General features: G+C 41.6%; 2 protein-coding genes across 4 annotated transcripts in view; both read left to right on the forward strand.

Annotated features, from left to right (window-relative positions):
* Positions 1–3,990, forward strand: part of LOC306935692 (rho GTPase-activating protein 6) — a 38,226-nt gene extending 34,236 nt beyond the window's left edge. For 2 of the 3 annotated variants that reach the window (XM_079518862.1, XM_079518864.1), the window contains exons 9-13: positions 541–720; positions 1,421–1,518; positions 2,072–2,343; positions 2,469–2,540; positions 2,619–3,990. In XM_079518862.1, the coding sequence (XP_079374988.1) occupies positions 541–720; positions 1,421–1,518; positions 2,072–2,343; positions 2,469–2,540; positions 2,619–3,193 (1,197 nt within the window). In that variant the 3' untranslated portion in view covers positions 3,194–3,990. The remainder of the gene's footprint in view (positions 1–540; positions 721–1,420; positions 1,519–2,071; positions 2,344–2,468; positions 2,541–2,618) is intronic. The other variant, XM_079518863.1, reaches the window with a different exon arrangement.
* Positions 3,991–12,805: 8,815 nt separating this feature from the next.
* Positions 12,806–19,954, forward strand: part of mid1 (midline 1) — a 33,316-nt gene continuing 26,167 nt past the window's right edge. Inside the window, exon 1 of the mRNA XM_079518727.1 lies at positions 12,806–12,903. The gene's annotated coding sequence lies outside the window, so the exon portion shown is untranslated. The remainder of the gene's footprint in view (positions 12,904–19,954) is intronic.

The following is a 19,954-nucleotide window of genomic DNA, read 5'->3' on the forward strand; positions in this document are numbered from 1 at the left end:
GCGGTACTTGGAACGATGCAAGTTGGAAATGCATGCCCCACCCAGATATGTGTCCCTTTTATGCCCATATATGGAGTTCTTTGTAAGGCATGCCCAAATATGGAGTATATGCAGCCAGCTTGTGGAGTTCTGTGTCAGGCATGCCCAAATATGGAGTGTTCTGAGGTGAGAACAGGCCAGCTCCATATATGGACGCTGGGCAGGGGCCCGGTCCAGAGCCCAGGCACCCCCTGCTGTGGTGTGGAACGCGCGTGTTGAATTTGAAGCCGGTGGGGCTAACGGTTCTCAAATTACGTGGATTACACACACACACACACACACACACACACACACACACACAGACAGACATACAGACAGAGACTTAGTGCATTTATAGATAGATTACATACACCATGCATACAACGCAACAATACACAAAACACTAACTCATGACCTGTCTAATAATACATTTCATGAGTTAGTGTTTTGTGTTGTATTGTAGTGTTTGTGTAAACATGTGCATAGCAAACATGTCAAATTCTGCCACCCTGTTGTGTTTAGAACTCCGGAAACAAGATGACACCTCTCAACTTGGCCACCATCTTTGGGCCTAACCTTTTACGCAAGCAAAAGAACTCAGACAAAGAGTTTACGGTCCAGAGTTTTGCCCGTGCGGAGGATAGCACAGCCATTATCAGCGTTGTCCAAAGGATGATCTCCACCCACGAGACTCTTTTTATGGTAAGCTATCTTTAATGAGCGCCGTGGTGTGCCAAATGAATTGCATTTGAATTAGAATCACAGAACACACGAGGGAACACAGGCATTCAATAGCCATTCCTCCTCTGCCTTGCATAAAATCTCACAATGCGTTTATGGGGAATTCTCAAGCTTAATGGAGCGGAGCCACCTAATGAAATGTCAACATTGGCTTTATAATTTCGAGAAGGACTAAGCTCATTCAGATAGTCTCCCATAATACAAAGCTCCATTACAGTAAAGCTAATATATCCCCACAATTTGTTTTTCACTACTGAGCCTTGTAAAGTTGAGCTCAGTGAGTGGGCCTGGCTTCCTCCCAGGCTGTGTCAGATAAATAGTGAGTCATTTTAATTTTTGTCTATGACCTTAGCTATAGGGCTGTATATGTGTTTCTGCTCTTCACCAGAAAATCCAGAGCAAATGATGAGGAAGAAATTGGTGTTGGCAAAAAAAATCTTTCATTCAGCATTGGCACAGAGTAAAAAACCCGTTTGCCTCTGTTGCATACAGAGGTACTGTACTTAGACAATAGACATTAGCTGAAACGTATGAGTGTATTTGACGCCCTGTCATCATTTGATGTCTGATTCTCAATTAAGGCATGGAATCAAACCATACTGCTGTCTGCCCTTGTTACGAGGTTCATTGGAAGGCTGTGTTTCTCTCCTGGCCTCCCCAGGTGCCTGCTGACCTGCAGAATGAGGTTCTGATGAGCTTGCTGGAAACCGATCCTGATGTGGTGGATTACTTACTGAGGAGGAAAGATTCTCAGTACTCGTGAGTTTTGCCCTTTGTCTGTCTGTCTGTCTGTCTGTCTGTCTGTCTGTCTTTCTGTCTGTCTTTCTGTCTGTCTGTCTGTCTGTCTGTCTGTCTGTCTGTCTGTCTGTCTGTCTGTGCTGCATGAATGCATACATGTCAAGTCTTAGACAGTGGTTCTGTTTTTGTGTTGTTAAAATGTTTAAAAAAGGTATATACAGTACAAGATCACAACACCTTTAATTGTGACATGTTTTGAGCTTGTAGATCTGCTAGCCTATTTTCCAAAATGTAGCCAGTGTTTATGAGGTCAAAGTGCTTAAAGTGCTATATTAATTAATTTAGCTGGCAACCCCCTCAAGGACCCCTGGGGTCCGTGGACCCCACTTGTAGAACCACTGGTCTAAAAGAAGTCAGTGGTTATACCTTGTGACTGCCCCCTTGTGGTATGCTTTCGTAAGTCAGAATGCCAGCTCCAAACCCCTAACCATATAGGAGTACCTACCTACAGTACACCATCATGGAAGATGACAGTGAGTGGCAACCCTTCGTGTGTGTCTGTCTGTCTTTACAGAAGCCCAGGCTCTCTGAAAACAGAAGAGTCCTTTTCTCTCAGTGACGACAGACGCTTATCAAGTGATTCCAACAAAGTCTCGAGTGGAGAGGTATCTCCTTATGACAACAACTCTCCTGTCCTGTCAGACCGCCTGCTGTACAAGTGTCAAGGAGACAGTAGCCCTGACAGTAGCTCCGACAGGCTCTTCAAACTGCGTGCGCAGTACAAACACAGCGGCCATTCCAAAGACAGACCTGGAGATACATGCACCTCGCCGACCATTGGTAAGGGTGAGCTCAGAATGATTTTGCATTAAACAGATATAAGATAAGATATATAATGTATTGAAATAAATATGTATATTGCTAAATATGTTGATGCATCACTTGTTCTGTCTATTGTTTCTGACTGTTAGAGGACCACAATGACAGTTTCTGGGGGTCCTGGCATGTCAGCCAAGACTTTGTGGACCAGCACAGCTTCACCGGTAATAGAATCCTCCTTTCATGTTGTTGTAGATGGTAATGTAGAGATGGTAGGATAGTAAACGAATGGTCTTGCTCAGGTTCCCATGGCAATGTGTCGGAAAGTCAGTGCTATGGACGGTCAGAGGGGCTCAACAGTCACCCAAGTCACAGCAAGCTGTCTCTCAGGCGAGCCCAGACGTCGCCGGCAGTGTCAGGACACCAGACTCACCTCCCGGTGATGCGCAGCATCAGTACGCCTCAAGAACGGAGAGGAGGAGGACAGCGCAAGCCAGATTCCTTGTTACTTCAGCGACTACACAGCCTATGGGGAGCCTTCAGCTCGGAGGACATAGCGGGGAGGGAGAGACACCCGTACAGTGCTCCCCTCGAGGGCGGGACAGACCCTCAATACACCGGACCTCTCAGAGAGAGACGTATGTCTAACTCTACCCCGTCCCTTGTCATGCAACAGCCCGGAGGTCTGAGCCCACAAGTCCCTGAACAGCCACTTCAGAGGAGCAGTCCCACTTCCCACACTGTGGACCCTGCGGCTGTGTCTGGGGCAGGAGAAAGGACTGGCCTTGACACTGATCAGTGCCAGAGTGAGAAATGGCATATATGGCAACTGAGATCAACAGTTAATGCAGATATCCTGACAGAAACTCTGGTGTGAGTGATGTACCCGTGACTCTATTTAAAGCACTATACTGACAGTCTGTCTTGTCCACAACAAACAGTATGCTTGACATTACTGCCGACCATTTTCCAAAGCATACTGCCGCTTGTTTGATTTTGGACGCTACCAGCTCAATGGCCTTGTGGTTAGACTGTCCGCCATGAGACTGGGAGGTTGGGTTCGATCCCTGGCCGGGTCATACCAAAGACTTTAAAAATGGGACCCAATGCCTCCCTGCTTGTCACTCAGCATCAAGGATTGGATTGGGGGTAAGTCCCTGCGACATACTAGCGTCATGTCCAGGGTCTGCCTCACGCTACAGAAACAGGAGATAGGCTCCTGCCTTATGGGCCTCATGGCTTGACCGGGCCTCATGACATCATGGCTCGGCATGGCTTACTTACAGTTTTTACGGTGTAGAAGGTCTTTGACTTTGTCCAAATTTCTTGTGGATGCTGCCAATAGGCCAAGGAAGTAAATCCCTGAATATGCTTCACATATTGTGAATTTCTTTCTTTTTGTGTTTCACTTTTTCTTTAAATTCATAATCTAATATTTACCGTCATGAAATTATCTGCTTCACTCACTGGCTGACCGTTAAGAAGTTGTTTGAATTTAGTTTCTAAAACAATCTTTTCTCCATGGCCTAGATTTTATTTATTTTCATTTTTATCAATTAACATTTTCAACTCATTTTGACGTGTTGCTATTTGACGTGTTGTGAGCTTGTCGGTCTTCTGTTTTCGGTGAAGAGATTTGGTGCGGAGGGAAAGATTAAGGGAAGTATAGTCAATTGAGTGTATAGGGTTTAAGTTAAGCAGGTTCACTGTTGATACCGTATTGAAATGAATGGAATACATTGGCTTCTTTGGAAAACAAAATAACTACCTTATGCTTTGAAAAATGCCCTGGGCTAAATCTACCAGTCCACCAGGTATTTTAACTGCATCTGAGATATGTCAACAGAAGGGAACGTCTCTTGTCAATCATTCATAATGCTAACTTTTTGTCTGTATTCATGCTACAGTAGGTCATGTTTATATCTCGTTCATGTACAGCAGTTTATCCATGGGACTTTACTCCTACTGTCTCCTAAATAACAACAACAAACTTGCATAACAACAGGTATCTAACAAAAAGTATGATGTTGCATTGAATGTGTCCTCTAAATATATTGAACTTATTGGACTGCATACTGTACCCAAAAGAAGATTGAAAACTAAGCCTTCAGTAGAATGTAACGTCTATGGTTTGTAGAACAATTGAATGTATACAGAGGTTATTGGTACAAAACCATTATGTTTTTCCTTCTTTACTGTATATATACTATATCCGAATGTAATGTTGGATAACGTCCTTACAAGTCAGCAGTCATTCAAAAGACATAAAACATTATAATCAGACTTTGATATTAATGATTTTATGGTGTAATTTGAAGCCATGATTGAGCTATTGCCGAATAAGTAAACCTTGGTTGCATTTTGGTGTAGCAGCTCATCTTGGCAGACTTCATGAATCATGATACATGTATATTGCATCATCTTCAAATGTCCAACGCAGCCACGCCCTCATCTCTGGTCCACTTGGAAGAAGCCGGCCTCTGAACATGGTCTGTACAGGGAACAGGTGGAGGAGATTGTGTGTTCGGAAGTCTGCTCAGGATCATCACCGATAATCTGCCAAGGCCCACTTCTTCATAGACGATTTGAAGCAGCTGATCCCAGTACGTAGGCCTTTCAACAGAGTCCGTTGTGCCATTTTAACCACTTTCAACAGAAAATAACAGATCTACAAGCTCACACAATAACAGATCTACAGGCTCATGTGTCGTGAAGTGACAATGCTATATTCAGCTATTGTACTTTGTATGACGAAGTATATAGCTGGTTAATTAAACATTTTTAGAGGGCAAACTGGATGATACATCTTGAGTGTTATTCAGTGTAATACAGTCAGATGTAACTGATGTAAATGATTGGAACAAAATTGGCTCAACTATTACATTTGAACCCACTTTGTGCTTTGTATGCTTGCTATGCAGGAATGGTTATGGTTTTTCAAAGACAGTAATCATTTCCTGCCATATTTTCTTCCAAAGGCGTACAATGTGGCTTTTAATCTATTCATAAACAATGATATTGGCCTTTGACGGCCTCCACAGAGACAGGCTGTTTGAATATTTAATTGAATCATGACATTACTCTGTCTGTGATATCTTATTTCCTTAAGCTCGGTGACATCAGAATTTATTTGTTAATCTTTGGCTTTCTTTTGAAACAGAGAGGAAGCAATCAAGTAATTAATTGTATGATATTTTGCACAATTAATCTCCCTACATTTCTAATTCGAGAAACATTCATTTAAAAAGTCCTTAATATATAATATATAGTTTTGGTTGGATGCACTTGGTGTGTTGAGAGCAATGATGTGACATTGTGAGCTTGTAGATCTGCTGTTTTCGGTGTTCGACAGCGACACTCATGGCGTAAGCAGCATCCATTTTTTGCCGATCTATACAAGCTCAACAGGTCGCATTGTGTTGTGACTTGTGAGCTTATAGATCAGCTAATTTGGCAAAACAATGGTGTACTGTAGAGGGAAAGCAGAGGGTTTTCATGATTAAGCTTTAGTCTTTCTTTGTGGTTTCAAACAGTAATGAAATGCAGGATGTTTATCTCTCTGACTTCCTATTAGACCCCATTCTACCTCCTGGAAGTTGACCACATCTCAGATCACTGCCAAATGTTCCAATAAATGACATCAGTAGGGTTTAATCAATAGTTTTAACCACATGAACCTAGCATTCCTATAGGCTGCATTTCTTAATTAGCAAACAGTCTCCAAAAATAAAAGTCAATGTTTGGTGAAAATAGCTGCTGTACATGCTGTGTCACAAGCTGGTAACATGTCTATTTTCAGCAAAGACTAAAGAGATTTGTTGTAGAGAGGGAAAAGGAGTAAAAGTACAGACTCGCAAGAGATCCCGGTTAACAAAGTGGTTTAAGTGGTTGACTTTGACCCATTAACTTTAAGTGGTTAAAGTCAGTGGGGGGGGGGGGGGGATAGATATTATTTATATCAGATTAAATATGTATGTTGTATGTTTTGCCTGTTTGCAGGATTGCTACTGTGCATACCAGTATTCATTTCTAGTGTTGGTCTATCAAAGACTTACCAGAACTGACCATTAGAGGGCAGCATGAGCTAAGGAATTGTGGCTGGAACGGTAAGAAAACTCTCTTGCTAGATATTTTGTAAATAGCCAGGTGTCTTATGTGTCATACTCATAATTATCAGGCAAAATGTCAGTGAAAAGTGCGGGATTGATCCTGTATAGGTGAAACAAATTCTAAAATAATTTTAAACAAAAATTACACCTGTTGCATCAGATTTCCAAAATGGGCACTTCTGTTATTTGTTGTATACTGTAGGTAGCGGCCTACCCAATATTGTATTAAGAGATGATGATCATTATTATTGTTATGAATAACAGGAATCATTACATTACATTTTGAAAGTAACCTCGCCCACCGTGTTAACAAACCCCTCCTCGTGTTAGACAAATAAGTCAGGGGATTTCCTCAACACTGAGAAATGTGGTTAAACTTTGTGGGCCATATTTGGCTCTCTACAGCTGTGTGGGCTGTGTAGCTTGTCTTAGGCCACCATACAGTTCGACTGTGACTAGGCCAGGGAGACAGAACAGGATGTCTGGATGTGTTTTATAGGGAAGAACAGCCACAGAGCTGTTTACCTCCCCTTCACCATCTGCACCACAGAACGGAGCCGACTGCCTAGTGCCTACACACACACTCCCCTTCTGCAATGTCCTTTCTACATACTGCAATGTAGAAATACTCCGTTCAAAGTCAAGGTTTGGAATTCAAAATGTAGGCTACTTGAGTAAAAGTACAAAAGCAGGCCTATTGGTATCAAAATATATACTTAAAGGACCAAAAGTAAAAGTGCTCATTTCACAAGTTTTCAAATGTATACAAATCCTTTGAAAATAGCAGATCTACAAGCTCACAATGCATCGCATCGTGACACATTGTGAACTTGTAGATCGGCTATTTTCAATTGACAAAAATGTATAGGGCTGAAGTGTTTGTGATTTAATCTACAAAGTAACTAGTAACTAAAGTTTTCAAATAATTGTAGTGCAGTAAAAGTACAATATTTGCTTCTGAGATGTAGTGGAGTAGAAGGAAAAGTACAGAACTTTTAAAATACTACTACATTCTCAAAATTATACTTATACCACTGCCTAGTACCTACACGCACTCCCCTTCAACTTTCTAAGTGCTTTTGTGGGCCAGGCGTAGGCCTATTCAGTATCCGCTTTCAACCCGACATCCCTATTTTGGGCATGTTATTATAGGCGAAAATCAATCAAAATATGTTCAAAAGAAAAACAAAACAGAAGCAAAAGTAGAAGATCGACAAGCTTACAACGCTATATGTGACGCAGTGTGAGCTTGTAGATTGGCTATGATTGAAAAATGTAAATGTAATATACTAGTCACTCGTACTAGTATATTGTAGGAAGACAGAGCCCAGTCACTCTATTCTCGATTCTTGACAGCAAACGATCAGCCGCAATTTTTTCCCCCCATCTTATCTGCACAACGCGGGCAGATGTAAGATGATCCCTTGGCAGTTATCTGCAGCAGTTCTCTTTTCATGGGCCTGTCTGGGTCTACTCTGTATACTAGCATTGGTTCTCAAGGTGGGGTCTGGGGACGTCCAAGGGTTCTAGAGGGGGTTCCATTGGGTAGCAAAATTTGTATTTTCTGAAAATGTTGAAAAAGATCTTTTCAAATATATATCAATTTGGCTGTCCCGGACATTAAAATGTTTGAGAACCACTGCTCTGTACCAGAGGACACTGGAAGGTCAAATGTGAATAAATTGGACATTCTGTTTGGAACCAGGGAACACAGCACTAATAGAACTCATGCAGGCGATTTTTTAAATATCTGACATCTGCTCAAAACATGAATATGGTGGCATTCATTCATTCAACACATTTTTACACAATGCTGTATAGTCATACTTAATCCATCAGGATTAAAGTCTTTAATACCACTTGTTCCCTCAGCAGTCCTGGAGTCTTGCCTAGTAGGCTAGTAGGCAGGCAGATAGGAAAAGGCAGTTAATTAAAATGGTGATAATACCCAACTATATTATAATGTCCAGGGTGACAGGTGTGATGAAAGGACTGAGAGAGTGATACGCTTGCATTGCTTGGTCACCTCTGTGACTTTGTATTCGTATGGGGTTATATGGCAGTCAACCAATCAGCGTAAGCTAAAGCTGTATCTACTTTAGGGGGTATTCGTCATCTGACCAATGGGTTAACCTGCAACCTTGCTGCTTAGAGGGCAGGCAGCATCATATAGGATGCAGCATCACACTAAGCCTACCCTACACAGATGGCCTTGTAGTTAAGGCCACATATAGGCTCTAATGCAGCCTGACAGCAAGTCGCAAGTTCAATTCCACAGTTCGATTGCCTTGTGTCACTCCCTCCCTCTCTCTCTCTCTCTCTCTCTCTCTCTCTCTCTCTCTATCTCTACCTAAAAAATGATAAACATGGCATTCTGTCCAAGGACAAAATGCCATGGTGATAATAATCTATATGTATCACTACAGTAGGCCTACACATTTATTTATTTTTTATAATATTTATTTTATTTGGAAAAAGCAGTACAATAACAGCATTTCTATGCATACATAGGACACAAGTGCAGTTCCCAGGATTTTTTTTTCACCCCTCTTCCCTCCCTCCCCCCTCCAAGTGACTCCATCTCCAGTGTCTCTGTAACATCCTTGCTTTCTTCAGGACTACATATGGCATCAAGTCAACACTTAACAGGGGCAAAGGGCAATATCGCTTCAGAGTGTACATTTCAGAAGGAGAAAAAGAAGAAAGAGCGGGCAGACAAATAAAAAAACAACAACAACCAAGAAACGAAAGTATTTACAATATTGCTGAGGGGGACAAAGCCTACACATTTTTACACAAATACCAAATGTAATCAAATTAAATGTGACTACAAAGATGATTAGTAATTATAAACACATTCTAAACATGTGTATTTACTATGCTAAAATAATAGTCTTGTCTTACAGTATGCTATTTTATTCGAGATCTAATTCCAACTGTTTTTCATTAAAATGAAAGATATTTGCAGATGTCATTTGGGAGTTTGTTCCTTCCTGTGTGAAGAAGCGAGCTTCTCCCATGTTTACTTTTTCTATACGGTATTAAATTAAACACACCAGCCCTTGTATTCAAACCGTGAGATCACATTGAAAATTGATTATTTTCTTCTAATAAATTCAGCTTTCCCTATATCATATCAAGATGTTGCAATTACTGCAACAGTACTACAAGGCCTGCATTTTCATTTTAGAATCTAGTCAAAGCCCATGGAAGTTATGGCTATGGTGAATTTGTATTGTAGAATTACATGCAGTAAGATAAGACAAGGACAAGACTGAAGACAATAGACAATAGGTCAACCACAGTGGCATTTATTTTTAATATAAAAGTTGACATTGCTAGGGTTATAACATACAGTAGTTAATATAAAGGAAAACGTTTAACTTTCAGATTAAAGGATTAACAATGATTGCATCAAACCTCTCAGTTTAGACCAGTTCAAAGTATCTCAGAGATACTGAACAAAACCTTACACTGTGGATGAAGAGGACATTTCTCTTTGCCAAGGAAGTCGCTTAATTTTTCTTTACATTTCTTGTAACTTTATTTATGTATGTATTTATTTAGTCAGACCTAATATATTGAAAGTTACTTTCCTGACTGCTGAGTAGACCAGTGGTTCCCAAATTATTTTGGGGGTCCCCAGTTGATAAGCTTAATGTGCAACATTGTGTTCTAACAGTAATAAACCAACATACTATACAGGGTATCTGCACATTTCTAAAGTGACAATTTAATGACTTTTAAGACCTTTTTAATACCAAATTGGCCAAATTGTCAAATATTACGTATAAGAAAGAGGAAAACATTGTGAAAACAGCCAATCTACAAGCTCCCATTGCCTCAGAGTGCAATGCTTTGTGAACTACTAGTTTGTCTATTTTCATAATATTTATCTGTGGAACCGAGACAAACTAAATGTAATGCCTACAATTCCAAGTGCTTCTCAGGGTGTGGGGTTCCCAGTTCAAATATGATTATTTTGTGAGGTTGCGGCCTGAAAGGTTTTGTGAACCCTTGGCTTGGACAATGCCACCTGTGCACTTTCCTTTGAAGTCTTCTTTGGGATTGGCAAAACACATGCCCGGTCGCCAGTGCTGACAGACATGTCGTCCTTGTGTGTGCCAGGATCACAATGAGGCAACACTAGCACCATGGGTGCACCAGCCCACACAGTCTCATTTCATTTAGCCCATCTGTTGTGCCTCATGCTCCGCTTTGGCCCAGATATGATTGATTAGCCATTTCCAAATGTGGGCCATATCATCCCCAGAAAAACAACATTCAGTTAACAGAACCCGTCTAATCGTGTGCGTGCGTGCGTGCGTGCGTGCGTGCGTGCGTGCGTGCGTGCGTGTGTGTGTGTGTGTGCGTGCGTGCGTGTGCATGTGAGTGTATACTGTCCATATTTGTGCATCAAAACTGCCCATGCTATAGCATATATTTATTTTCTTTGCTGTAGCTTTTCTTGATTCCTTGTTTAAATCATCTGTCCTTGAATCTGTGTGGTGAAGCACTATCGCTCAATTGGGAGGCAGACAGGGGATCAATTTGGGTCAACCTCAATATGTCCATGTTTTGACAGCCAGGGCTGGCCAATGAAAGATTAGTTGTTTAGCAGAATGTTGTATTTCGCAGGGTAATTCATGAATCATGAGTCACCAAAAGGCAGTTCTCGGCAGACTGTTTTGTTCAGCCTTCCAACTTCTCAACAATCAGGGAATTACTGCAACAAATTCCGCCCTCTTCACACCATCTGATTTTGTGCAGCACGCAGATGTTTTCCCCCGGAGCCACTTGCTAACAAAGTTGTTTCTAAGTGACAGCTTTGAACAGACCCTGCTTGTCACTATAACTCTAATTAAAATGTATGTTAGTATCTACGTTAAAATGATTTCACGAGCCCGGTGGAATTAGCCATCCAATCTACAAGCCTAATGTTTATTCATAGTTCCATGCAATTGTTTTGTAATGGTTTTGAGCCCTCAATGACATATGTATCTTCAGTGGCGTTGAGGAAGACCGTCAAGTTTAAGCATGCCCTTTTTGCAGCTGGTATTGTATAAGACTGTAAGACTGTTTACATGGTTCACATAATGCTATATTATTAGATTAGGTGGCCAGTTGTACTTGCACACCTGTAATATGGTATTTAGATCAAAACTGCACATGTACTGCACTGTAAAAGCGGTAAAACTATCATGAAAGAGAACGTTAACGTTTTTCCAGTTAGTATTGTTGGAGGGTTTCAGCTCTTTCTTGGGAACGTGCTGTAGGCAAAGTTACATTTGACGTCATTCCCTCATTTGAAGACTTGGATCGGAAAAGGAACCCATGCTCAGACAAAGTAGGACACGTAGAGCACTGGATTCTGCTCCCAACATATAATCATGCGTTTTATGCATCAAAAAGACAAACTCAAAGTGTGAGCAGGCAATAATTAAGCCGAAGATGTGCTCAGGTAATAAGCAGTAATTTTATGTTATTGGAAGACTTAAACTGGTAGGGGGGGGGGGGGGGGGGGGGTCTCCTCAAGGATAGAGTGGATATGAAAGAAAATGCAAAAACCCCTGCCTTCATTCCACATCTGCGACGTACACTCCAGACCCTCAAAATGACATGATCTCACCGTTGTTACAGTGGAATCTTGTGTTTTCAAACACTATTGTATTCCGCAGGGTGATGTGTCATTAGTGTGGAGAAATCCAATTCTCCCTTGTTTGATAGCTATGTCTTTTTATTCTGTTCTCTCTCTCTCTCTGTTTTGGCCCACTGTCTGCTGTGGATCCGCCTGCCTTATTTATCACTGCTCAGTCTCTGCTCTGATAACCCAATCGAACTGCCCTGGGCCATGTGTAAAAAACTGACAGGAGGAGAGACAATCCATCCCTATTATATCAGCAGCTGACTTTCAATATGTTGCTGCTAAATCCTGCAACAGACACACGCGTAGCAGCGTAACCGTTTATTCCCCCCCCCCCCCCCCCCCCACACACACACACCTCTTTATTCACCAGGCTACTCTGTAATAACACTATAACACCAATCAGTTAAGCTCTAGCTTCTTCCATTACAGGTTGATTTTAATGATATTGTGTGGGAATTAAGGGTGCCCTCCCCTATAATACATGCTCTCCTCCACAGTACAGAAGGAGCAACGCCCCCCCCTCATCCCCCCCCCCCTCATCCCCCACTCCCACAGAGATGAATATTCCCTGCTGTCAGCCCACTGAGCTCCTGTGTGAACCTGCAGGGCAGTGTGTGTCAATGAGGTATGCATGTGTGTGTACACACCCTGATGCAGGGGGAGTGTGCAAGCAGACAGAACACCGTCAACCTCCTGTCTCCTGTCTGACTCTCTCTTTTTTCTTTTCCCAAGGGGGGGAATGAACGAAAACCATCATCTGTCCCAGCAAGCCACTTTAGCCCAACCATTTACCAGGGAGAGACACTCACCACAACAGCCATGGGGAAGCAGGTAAGACCTGAGAAAAGAGAAGGCGGAAAAAAACTCACTCTGGAACTTGTTTGTTGCACTGAACTGAATGATTCAATTTAATCAGTAAGCAAATCTTAAGACCTTATAATCACTAGAGTGCTCAGTGGCCAAGTGTCTGATCATCCCACACTCTGCGGCAGAGTCTCACTTTACGGTCTTGAGGGTGCCACCGTGCCAGCTCCGTTGTGTCAAGTCAGATAATGTGATTGGGGATTACATAAATCTCTGCATTTAAAATTCAAGGGCCTCTGCCATCCCTAATAAAATATGAATCTTCTTTATTTATTTTTATTTCTTTCTATTCAACTGTTGTAACGTAGCACTTGGATTTGCTTTGCCCTCACATACACAGAATATATATGCGCCTACAGTATTCTATTATGGTATGGTATGCATGGACACTCACAGTTACAGGTGTGCATACTGATACACCTACAGCACACAACACAATATAATGCATGCAGTGAAAGGATATGTACAATATAAGGTTTCGTGTTTGTTTGTGAGCGGTGAGAATTTTCCCCATTGGGATGAGGAACAGCAAAAAAAAACAAGTCAAGTCTTGTTTTCACTTGCATCATATCTGCAGTCAGGTCCAGTGAGACACTATTCAGAAACATCAGTACTAATAAAACGCTAATGAAACTGGTCCCCAAACAATTTACTATTTGTGGAGGTGGGGGTCGGTTACCCACATATTTGTATTTGACTCCTTCAAATACAAATGGTTCACTCCTTCAATACAGTGAACCAGAGGGGATTCTGTTTCATGTCTTTTCACAAGAAAACATATGATTTTCAATGAGCACCGTTGCTTTCCTCTTAGCCTTGTTTTGGTGGGAGCTGAAATTGTGCCATGTTATTCTAAGAAAGGACAGAACGTGTAATTGTGCCAAATAGTTGTGGAAGTGGAACTCTGGTGAATTCATTTTGGTTTTGCAGTTTTCCCTTATGCTCAGCAAGCATCTGGTACTGCTCTGAAACGCCTTCCTCGCTTCAGCTTCAGGAGACAGAATCCTTGGTTATTTTATTTTTTTCCTTTTCTTGTCTTTTTTCGCTCAGCATTAATCGTTTGCGGCCCTGGTATTGAATGTTGTTCGACATTCCATTGCATAAACTGGCCAGAGAAAGCATGTCTTATGAATATGTTATTACTTTTCTGAGAGGCTGAGGATGTGATTTATCTTTTATTCTTTACTTTACATTAAAGAGTCTGAATTGCGGATTGTGGAATTGCGTCTCTATCTTGTTCTCTCTCTCTCTCACCTCCACCATGGCTTTTGTTCTTGTTCTTGCTCTCTTCCTGTTTATAAACAGCGCGGCCTCCTTCGCAGGTCAGTGATGCCAGCACGAATAGCAGCTGTTAGTTGTCTGTGACTCGTTGTTGTGACAGGGCAAGAGACTGAGCTGGATGAAATGCTAGTGTGAAAGTGGAAAAACTGGTGTGTGTGTGTGTGTGTGTGTGTGTGTGTGTGTGTGTGTGTGTGTGTGTGTGTGTGTGTGTGTGTGTGTGTGTGTGTGTGTGTGTGTGTGTGTGTGTGTGTGTGTGTGTGTGTGTGTGTGTGTGTGTGCGCGAGTGCGTGTGTCTGTCTATCCATGGATAAATGTTTTTGTGTGTGCAAGCTTATGTATGAGAGGAAAGGGGAGCTAAGCTATGTTGTGTTTCTGAATATTCTAAGGAACTCTGCAGTATCTCGTTCCTTAAGTTGGAGACAAACGGTCTGTGCAAAAGTAACTGTATAATCTATTTCTGAACTCCAGAGAATCCTTGTTAGAAGCCAAGTTTGGGGGGAAAGTGTCCCACACTGCCTTGATGGAATGTTTGGTTGACTTGGAGATGAAGTGAAAGTGAAGATATATTGAGCCGGGCTAAGTTGAACCAGAGCAGTGAAGCTCAGAATACGGTCGGAAAGCTGATCGCATTGACTGTCCTTCAACCCTGCTTGGTGTCTGTACTGCGGTGGAGGCAGACCTTCAGGGTGGATGTATTTTGTCAGAGTCCTATCTCTGACAGTGTTTTCAAAACTTCTTCAAAATTAGATGATGATCTACATGAGCTACAGATCTATGATCTATTCTACAAGCTCACACAACGTGTCGCACCGCGACATGTTGTGAGCTTGTAGATCGGCTATGTTCAAATATAAAAAGAGGTGATTATAGCCACTTAAGTGGTTAACCACTCAAACCCTGCAGTATATACTCACTTCGTTCCCAGGGTTCTATTCTTCTTGTTCTTCTCCCTTTTTCTCTCGACACCAAATCTCTAGCTCGAGCTGATCTACAATTGGCCGAATGTTTGCCTGTTTTCGCTGAATGTTCAGGTATAATGACATGCCCAGAATAGGAACACTAGAGTGCATGTGGTGAATCTTCCGACTCCTGCTAATTAACAACAGTATCTAAAGGGAAGGACTTGACCTGGGTGGATGGAGGTTTTTATATGCCTGAATACACAGCGGCAGGATTCTAACAGCTGTCCTACTGCCTATGGCGCTGCCTGCCTCCCTGGACATAGGAACGAGTCACAGCGCAGCAGATGTGCTCACACCCCCCAGCTAGTCTTGGTTTATTAAGTCTTTGTGTTTCAGACCGCAGGAGTGAGAAATGGTGTAGCCTGTGTGTGAAGCCACACCACCATAATGGGCCGCACTGTCTTTGTGCCAGATAATAAACCTTTTTCACTCTCTTCGCTGTGTGGAAGTGGAAGTCTTTAAATACTGGCTACTACTTGTGAAATACAAAGAGAGAAAAAAGTATTTGGGACAGGGAGACAGCAACGGGGGCTATTGGGTAACTGTTTCACTTATGTCATCTGATTAAAAGAGTCCAGGTTTAATGAGGGGAGATTCTCAATGAAGACATAAAGCTAGCGTTCTAAGGGGCCAAGAGAATCCCAGAGGCTGGAAACAATTACAGACTTCTCCAAGCAGTAAAGAATGTGGCAGGCTCTGCCACAGTCTTTCAAAAGAGGGATACTTTTTTCTTCTTCTTCTTTTTTTCAGGAAAAAATAAAAGCCAAGACTTTCTGACTATGTGCTGTGGTGTGGTGGGGACTAAACATAACACATGACCTTACTTTCCCGAAAACTCCTTCATTGTTTTCCCTTGTTTAAACCTCTCTGACAATACAGTATGTTATTGTGTTGCCTGTCAACCACAAGGGAAACGTGTTCCTCCCGTTAAATGATTTATGGCTGTTTGACATTGACATGGACTGGTATTTTAATTTTTATTTGAAGCCTTCACAATCTTCCGTTTTAGACTTTTAGTCATAGTTAGCAGTCGTACTGTTAACTTCCTCTTCATTTAACACAGTCAGTCAAACCTGTTGTGATTCAGAATAACACCCAAAGGAATCTCCTTGCTCTCTCCACATGTCCACAAATTCACCCTCAGTGTTCTTTTATTGAAACTCTAAGAGTGTACAAATCCATTTTGGTCACATTTGTACACAGTGGCAAATGAATCAATGAACTGCAATCAGTAAACATGGGTCTGCTGTTTAAAATCCTGTACCTGTCAAACTACTTCTCTAGAGTGATCCCATGGGCACAACACCATCAGAAGGAGTTCCTGCCCTATACCTATTACCAATAGCAATGAAATGTCTTGATTCCCCATCAAAATGTAAAACTCACGTAAAACATGGCTGTCCTCAAATTATCTTCTCCTACTCTCCATATTATTTTCTCCTACTAACTTCCCCCCAGAGAGTCAAACGTACTCCCTCAGCGAGCTCCACAGAAGAACCCTCCCCCTCCCGTACTGATACTGTTTGTTAATAAAGTATTCTGTGAGTCATTCTAAAAAAGCAGGTGTTAGTGACGGTGTACATACAGTATAAATATGTCACCATAGTAACAACATGTAATACATCAAATGAATTGTTCATGTGTCTTACTTAAGTACAGTTCAGGTTAACATTTTAATTATCTCACCTGCGGAATCCACCTATGCCGCAGTATGGAAATCCCTGCCTTTCAGTTTAACTGCACAGTAAAACTACTAAATACTCAGTGTTAGTTTCACTCAAAGGTGAACCAAAATGGACTTATACAGCACATTTAAAGAATAATATATTATAGATAATATATCCATGAATTAAAATCTACCAGTTGAGGTCATGACCTTTGCTTGTGTGCTGGAGAGGAGTGTTAGGCTGGCAACCAATGCTGTTTTGCTGGGAAGGTCATGACCGCGGAGCCAATAAATCACTGGTATACTCAGAGAAAACAAAATGATTTCCAGGTCATTGCCTACTACGATCCTATGCTATGCCCGCTAAACATAAACATTGTTATGGATGTGGATCTTGGGCCATGTGCTGTTGTGTTCTATGCAATCTGGTAACTTTTAGTAATCGATTTCAAATGAATTGATATAGTACATTTCACACGCGAGGAGTAGACATAGTAATACATAAATAAATAGGCAAACATCAAACATGATAAAAACATATGCAGCAGACCCTATTTCAAATCGTAGAGAATTCTATGACCATAATGGACCATAATTGGAAAACTATTGATGAGCAATTAGAACTTTCTATCAAAAAGTGATAGAGGTTGCCCTAAAACAGTGCTACAGTAACACCTAACTGTGTCTGCCTATGTGGCCGTTTTTCTTTTTTAATGGAAACAGACTTTTCACACAGAAAGCTGACTGTACCCTTACTATACTGTTTAAAGTTTTTTGTAAGAGGAGTCTTATTGTTTGATTTTTATTTTTTTAAATAAAGTTTGCCTTGGGGAAGACTACACACTGTGGTTATTTGAATTGGTTGAGGCGCTGTAGCACCGCCGCTGCTATACAAAGACGCTGTTACTGTAAGTCCCTGTACTGGTTCTTTAGCCTAATTTAGGCTCTAATGGTTGTACAGTATATATCACCATTTGACATAGGTGCTGTGTACATTACATTGTAGAACCTACATGATGGTGCTACAGCACCAAAAGAGGTTCCCTATGATTATGAGCCAAAGAACAACTTTAGTGCTCAATATCACCTTTTTAGTTTAGTGTGTATCATGCTGATAGAGTGGCAAAGTCATTAAAATCTTGAACATTGGCAATGGTTCTGCTCCACACCTGTTCATAAGCTAAATTAACTTGAGCTGCCAAAATGAGCAGCAGTTTTTAAATATGGGGGGCTGTGCAATGTTTAAATCTGTGTATGCACTCAACATGATGCTCTTGTCACAGCATTATACTACATGGCTGAATATAATGAATATTCAGCCCATGCCTGCGAGCATCCAAAAGCACTGTGTGACATGCAGGCTCATGCCTGTTCTTGTTCTGATTTAGTTTCTGACAGCTTATGGACAAATAGGCCCCAGATAAAGCAACCATCATGCCAACGTGTCTTTTGTGCTCTGCCCTCCACAGTTATATGGCGTAAATTCTGTTCATCAACGTTTGCTTAATTGCACACAGCATCTATCTGTGAAGATGTATTGGTCGCTGTATTGGAGTCAGCCATGCTGCAGAGCCCTGGAGACTGACCCCATCTGTTCGCGGCCTGATATTACGCATACGTAGTCTCAGTCTCATCACAGCGTGGTCCCCGAGAGGTTCCTACTCCACCCCCTTTGTCTACCCCGTTCGCAATGTCTTTGTCTTATGGTTGGAGAGAGGGGGAGCCAGGGGCAAGAGCACAACCTCAGAGAGGGGGGGGGGGGGGGGGGGGGTGCCAACCAGGCCCAAGAGCGCAGCCCAAGCATTAATGGATGCATCATCCATGAAATAACCCAGTGGAAGTGGCGTTTCCCGGGCATGTTTTACGCTCGCTTGAGCATACGGCTGGGGCAGTGGCAGGGCGGGGAGCCCTAGAAATGAGGGAGGGAGGGCAGAAACAGACTAGCAAGGTTGCTATGTTTTGTTTGGACCTCCCTTCATGTTCCAGTGACAAAAAAGTGCTGAGCCGTCAACGTTGCATCTTCCTTCTGTGTGTGTGAGAGAGGACCACCCTGGACCACCACACCATGTGAGTTATTCTTTGCCTGCTGAATCAATTGCAAAAGTGGTAATGATCTGTCTTTCCGGGCATTTCTTCAAGGGTTATTCGGAACATATCCCATTTGTTCCTCATGCGAAGCAAAAGTGACACATGCATGGTAATGTCCAGTTTGCAAAATGTGCAGAATAGTTTTTATGCTGCATGATGTATATTTGGACTCTTTTCACCTCATCTTCATGCACAATGAGAGGGAAATGGATTTCTGGAGTATAGTGATGAACCAATTCAAATGGGAAATTGTACACAATATATTTGAACTTTGAGGTGTGTTCACTGCTTAAAGCCTATTTAGGATTCTTGAACATTTTTTGAAAACTTGACAATTTTTGAAAATCTTTGAAAAAGAAGAGTTACCGCTTGCCAATGGCTGAGTGTGCTAGTGCAGTCCCTTTGACACATCTTTTTTCTCTCTTACCCACATGGTTAAAAGTCTGTAATATAAGATTCGAGGACATATTTAGTTCCAACTCCTTATCTCCTTTTTCAGGAGGGCCTTGCTGAGCCTTTTCAGTTTCTTTTCCAATTAATGCAGCTTGACGTGCCAAGCACCATAAGCGGGGTTGCTTCTGGCTACAAACAGCTGTATTTAGTAATGTATGGATTAATATTTGCGTGCTGGTAATAATTGTTTTCCACTGCATACTGTGTGCTGTGAGTGACTGATAACTAAGTGAATGTATAATGAAAGTATGTACAGTATAATACAGCTTATTTTTATGGAAGGATTTTCCTGGGATTACATGGAGCAACATTAACTTCTTGTTAATGCAATTTATTGTTGTCACAATAAGCTCCCAAATCTAAACTTTTACTTTTGTACCATCAAGTATCCAGCCTTTATTCCAGCCTTAAATTGGCTGTAATGCCATCGAGTTATAGCTTACATACTACAGCAGATATTATTATTCCAGTCCATAGATCCTATTATTTGCATTTTATATATATATATATATATATATATATATATATAGTGTATTTTGTTGTTGCAGTGACCAAATGGACCTGTAAC

Source organism: Electrona antarctica (assembly GCF_951216825.1).
Source record: "Electrona antarctica genome assembly, chromosome: 13".
Classification (NCBI taxonomy): domain Eukaryota; kingdom Metazoa; phylum Chordata; class Actinopteri; order Myctophiformes; family Myctophidae; genus Electrona; species Electrona antarctica.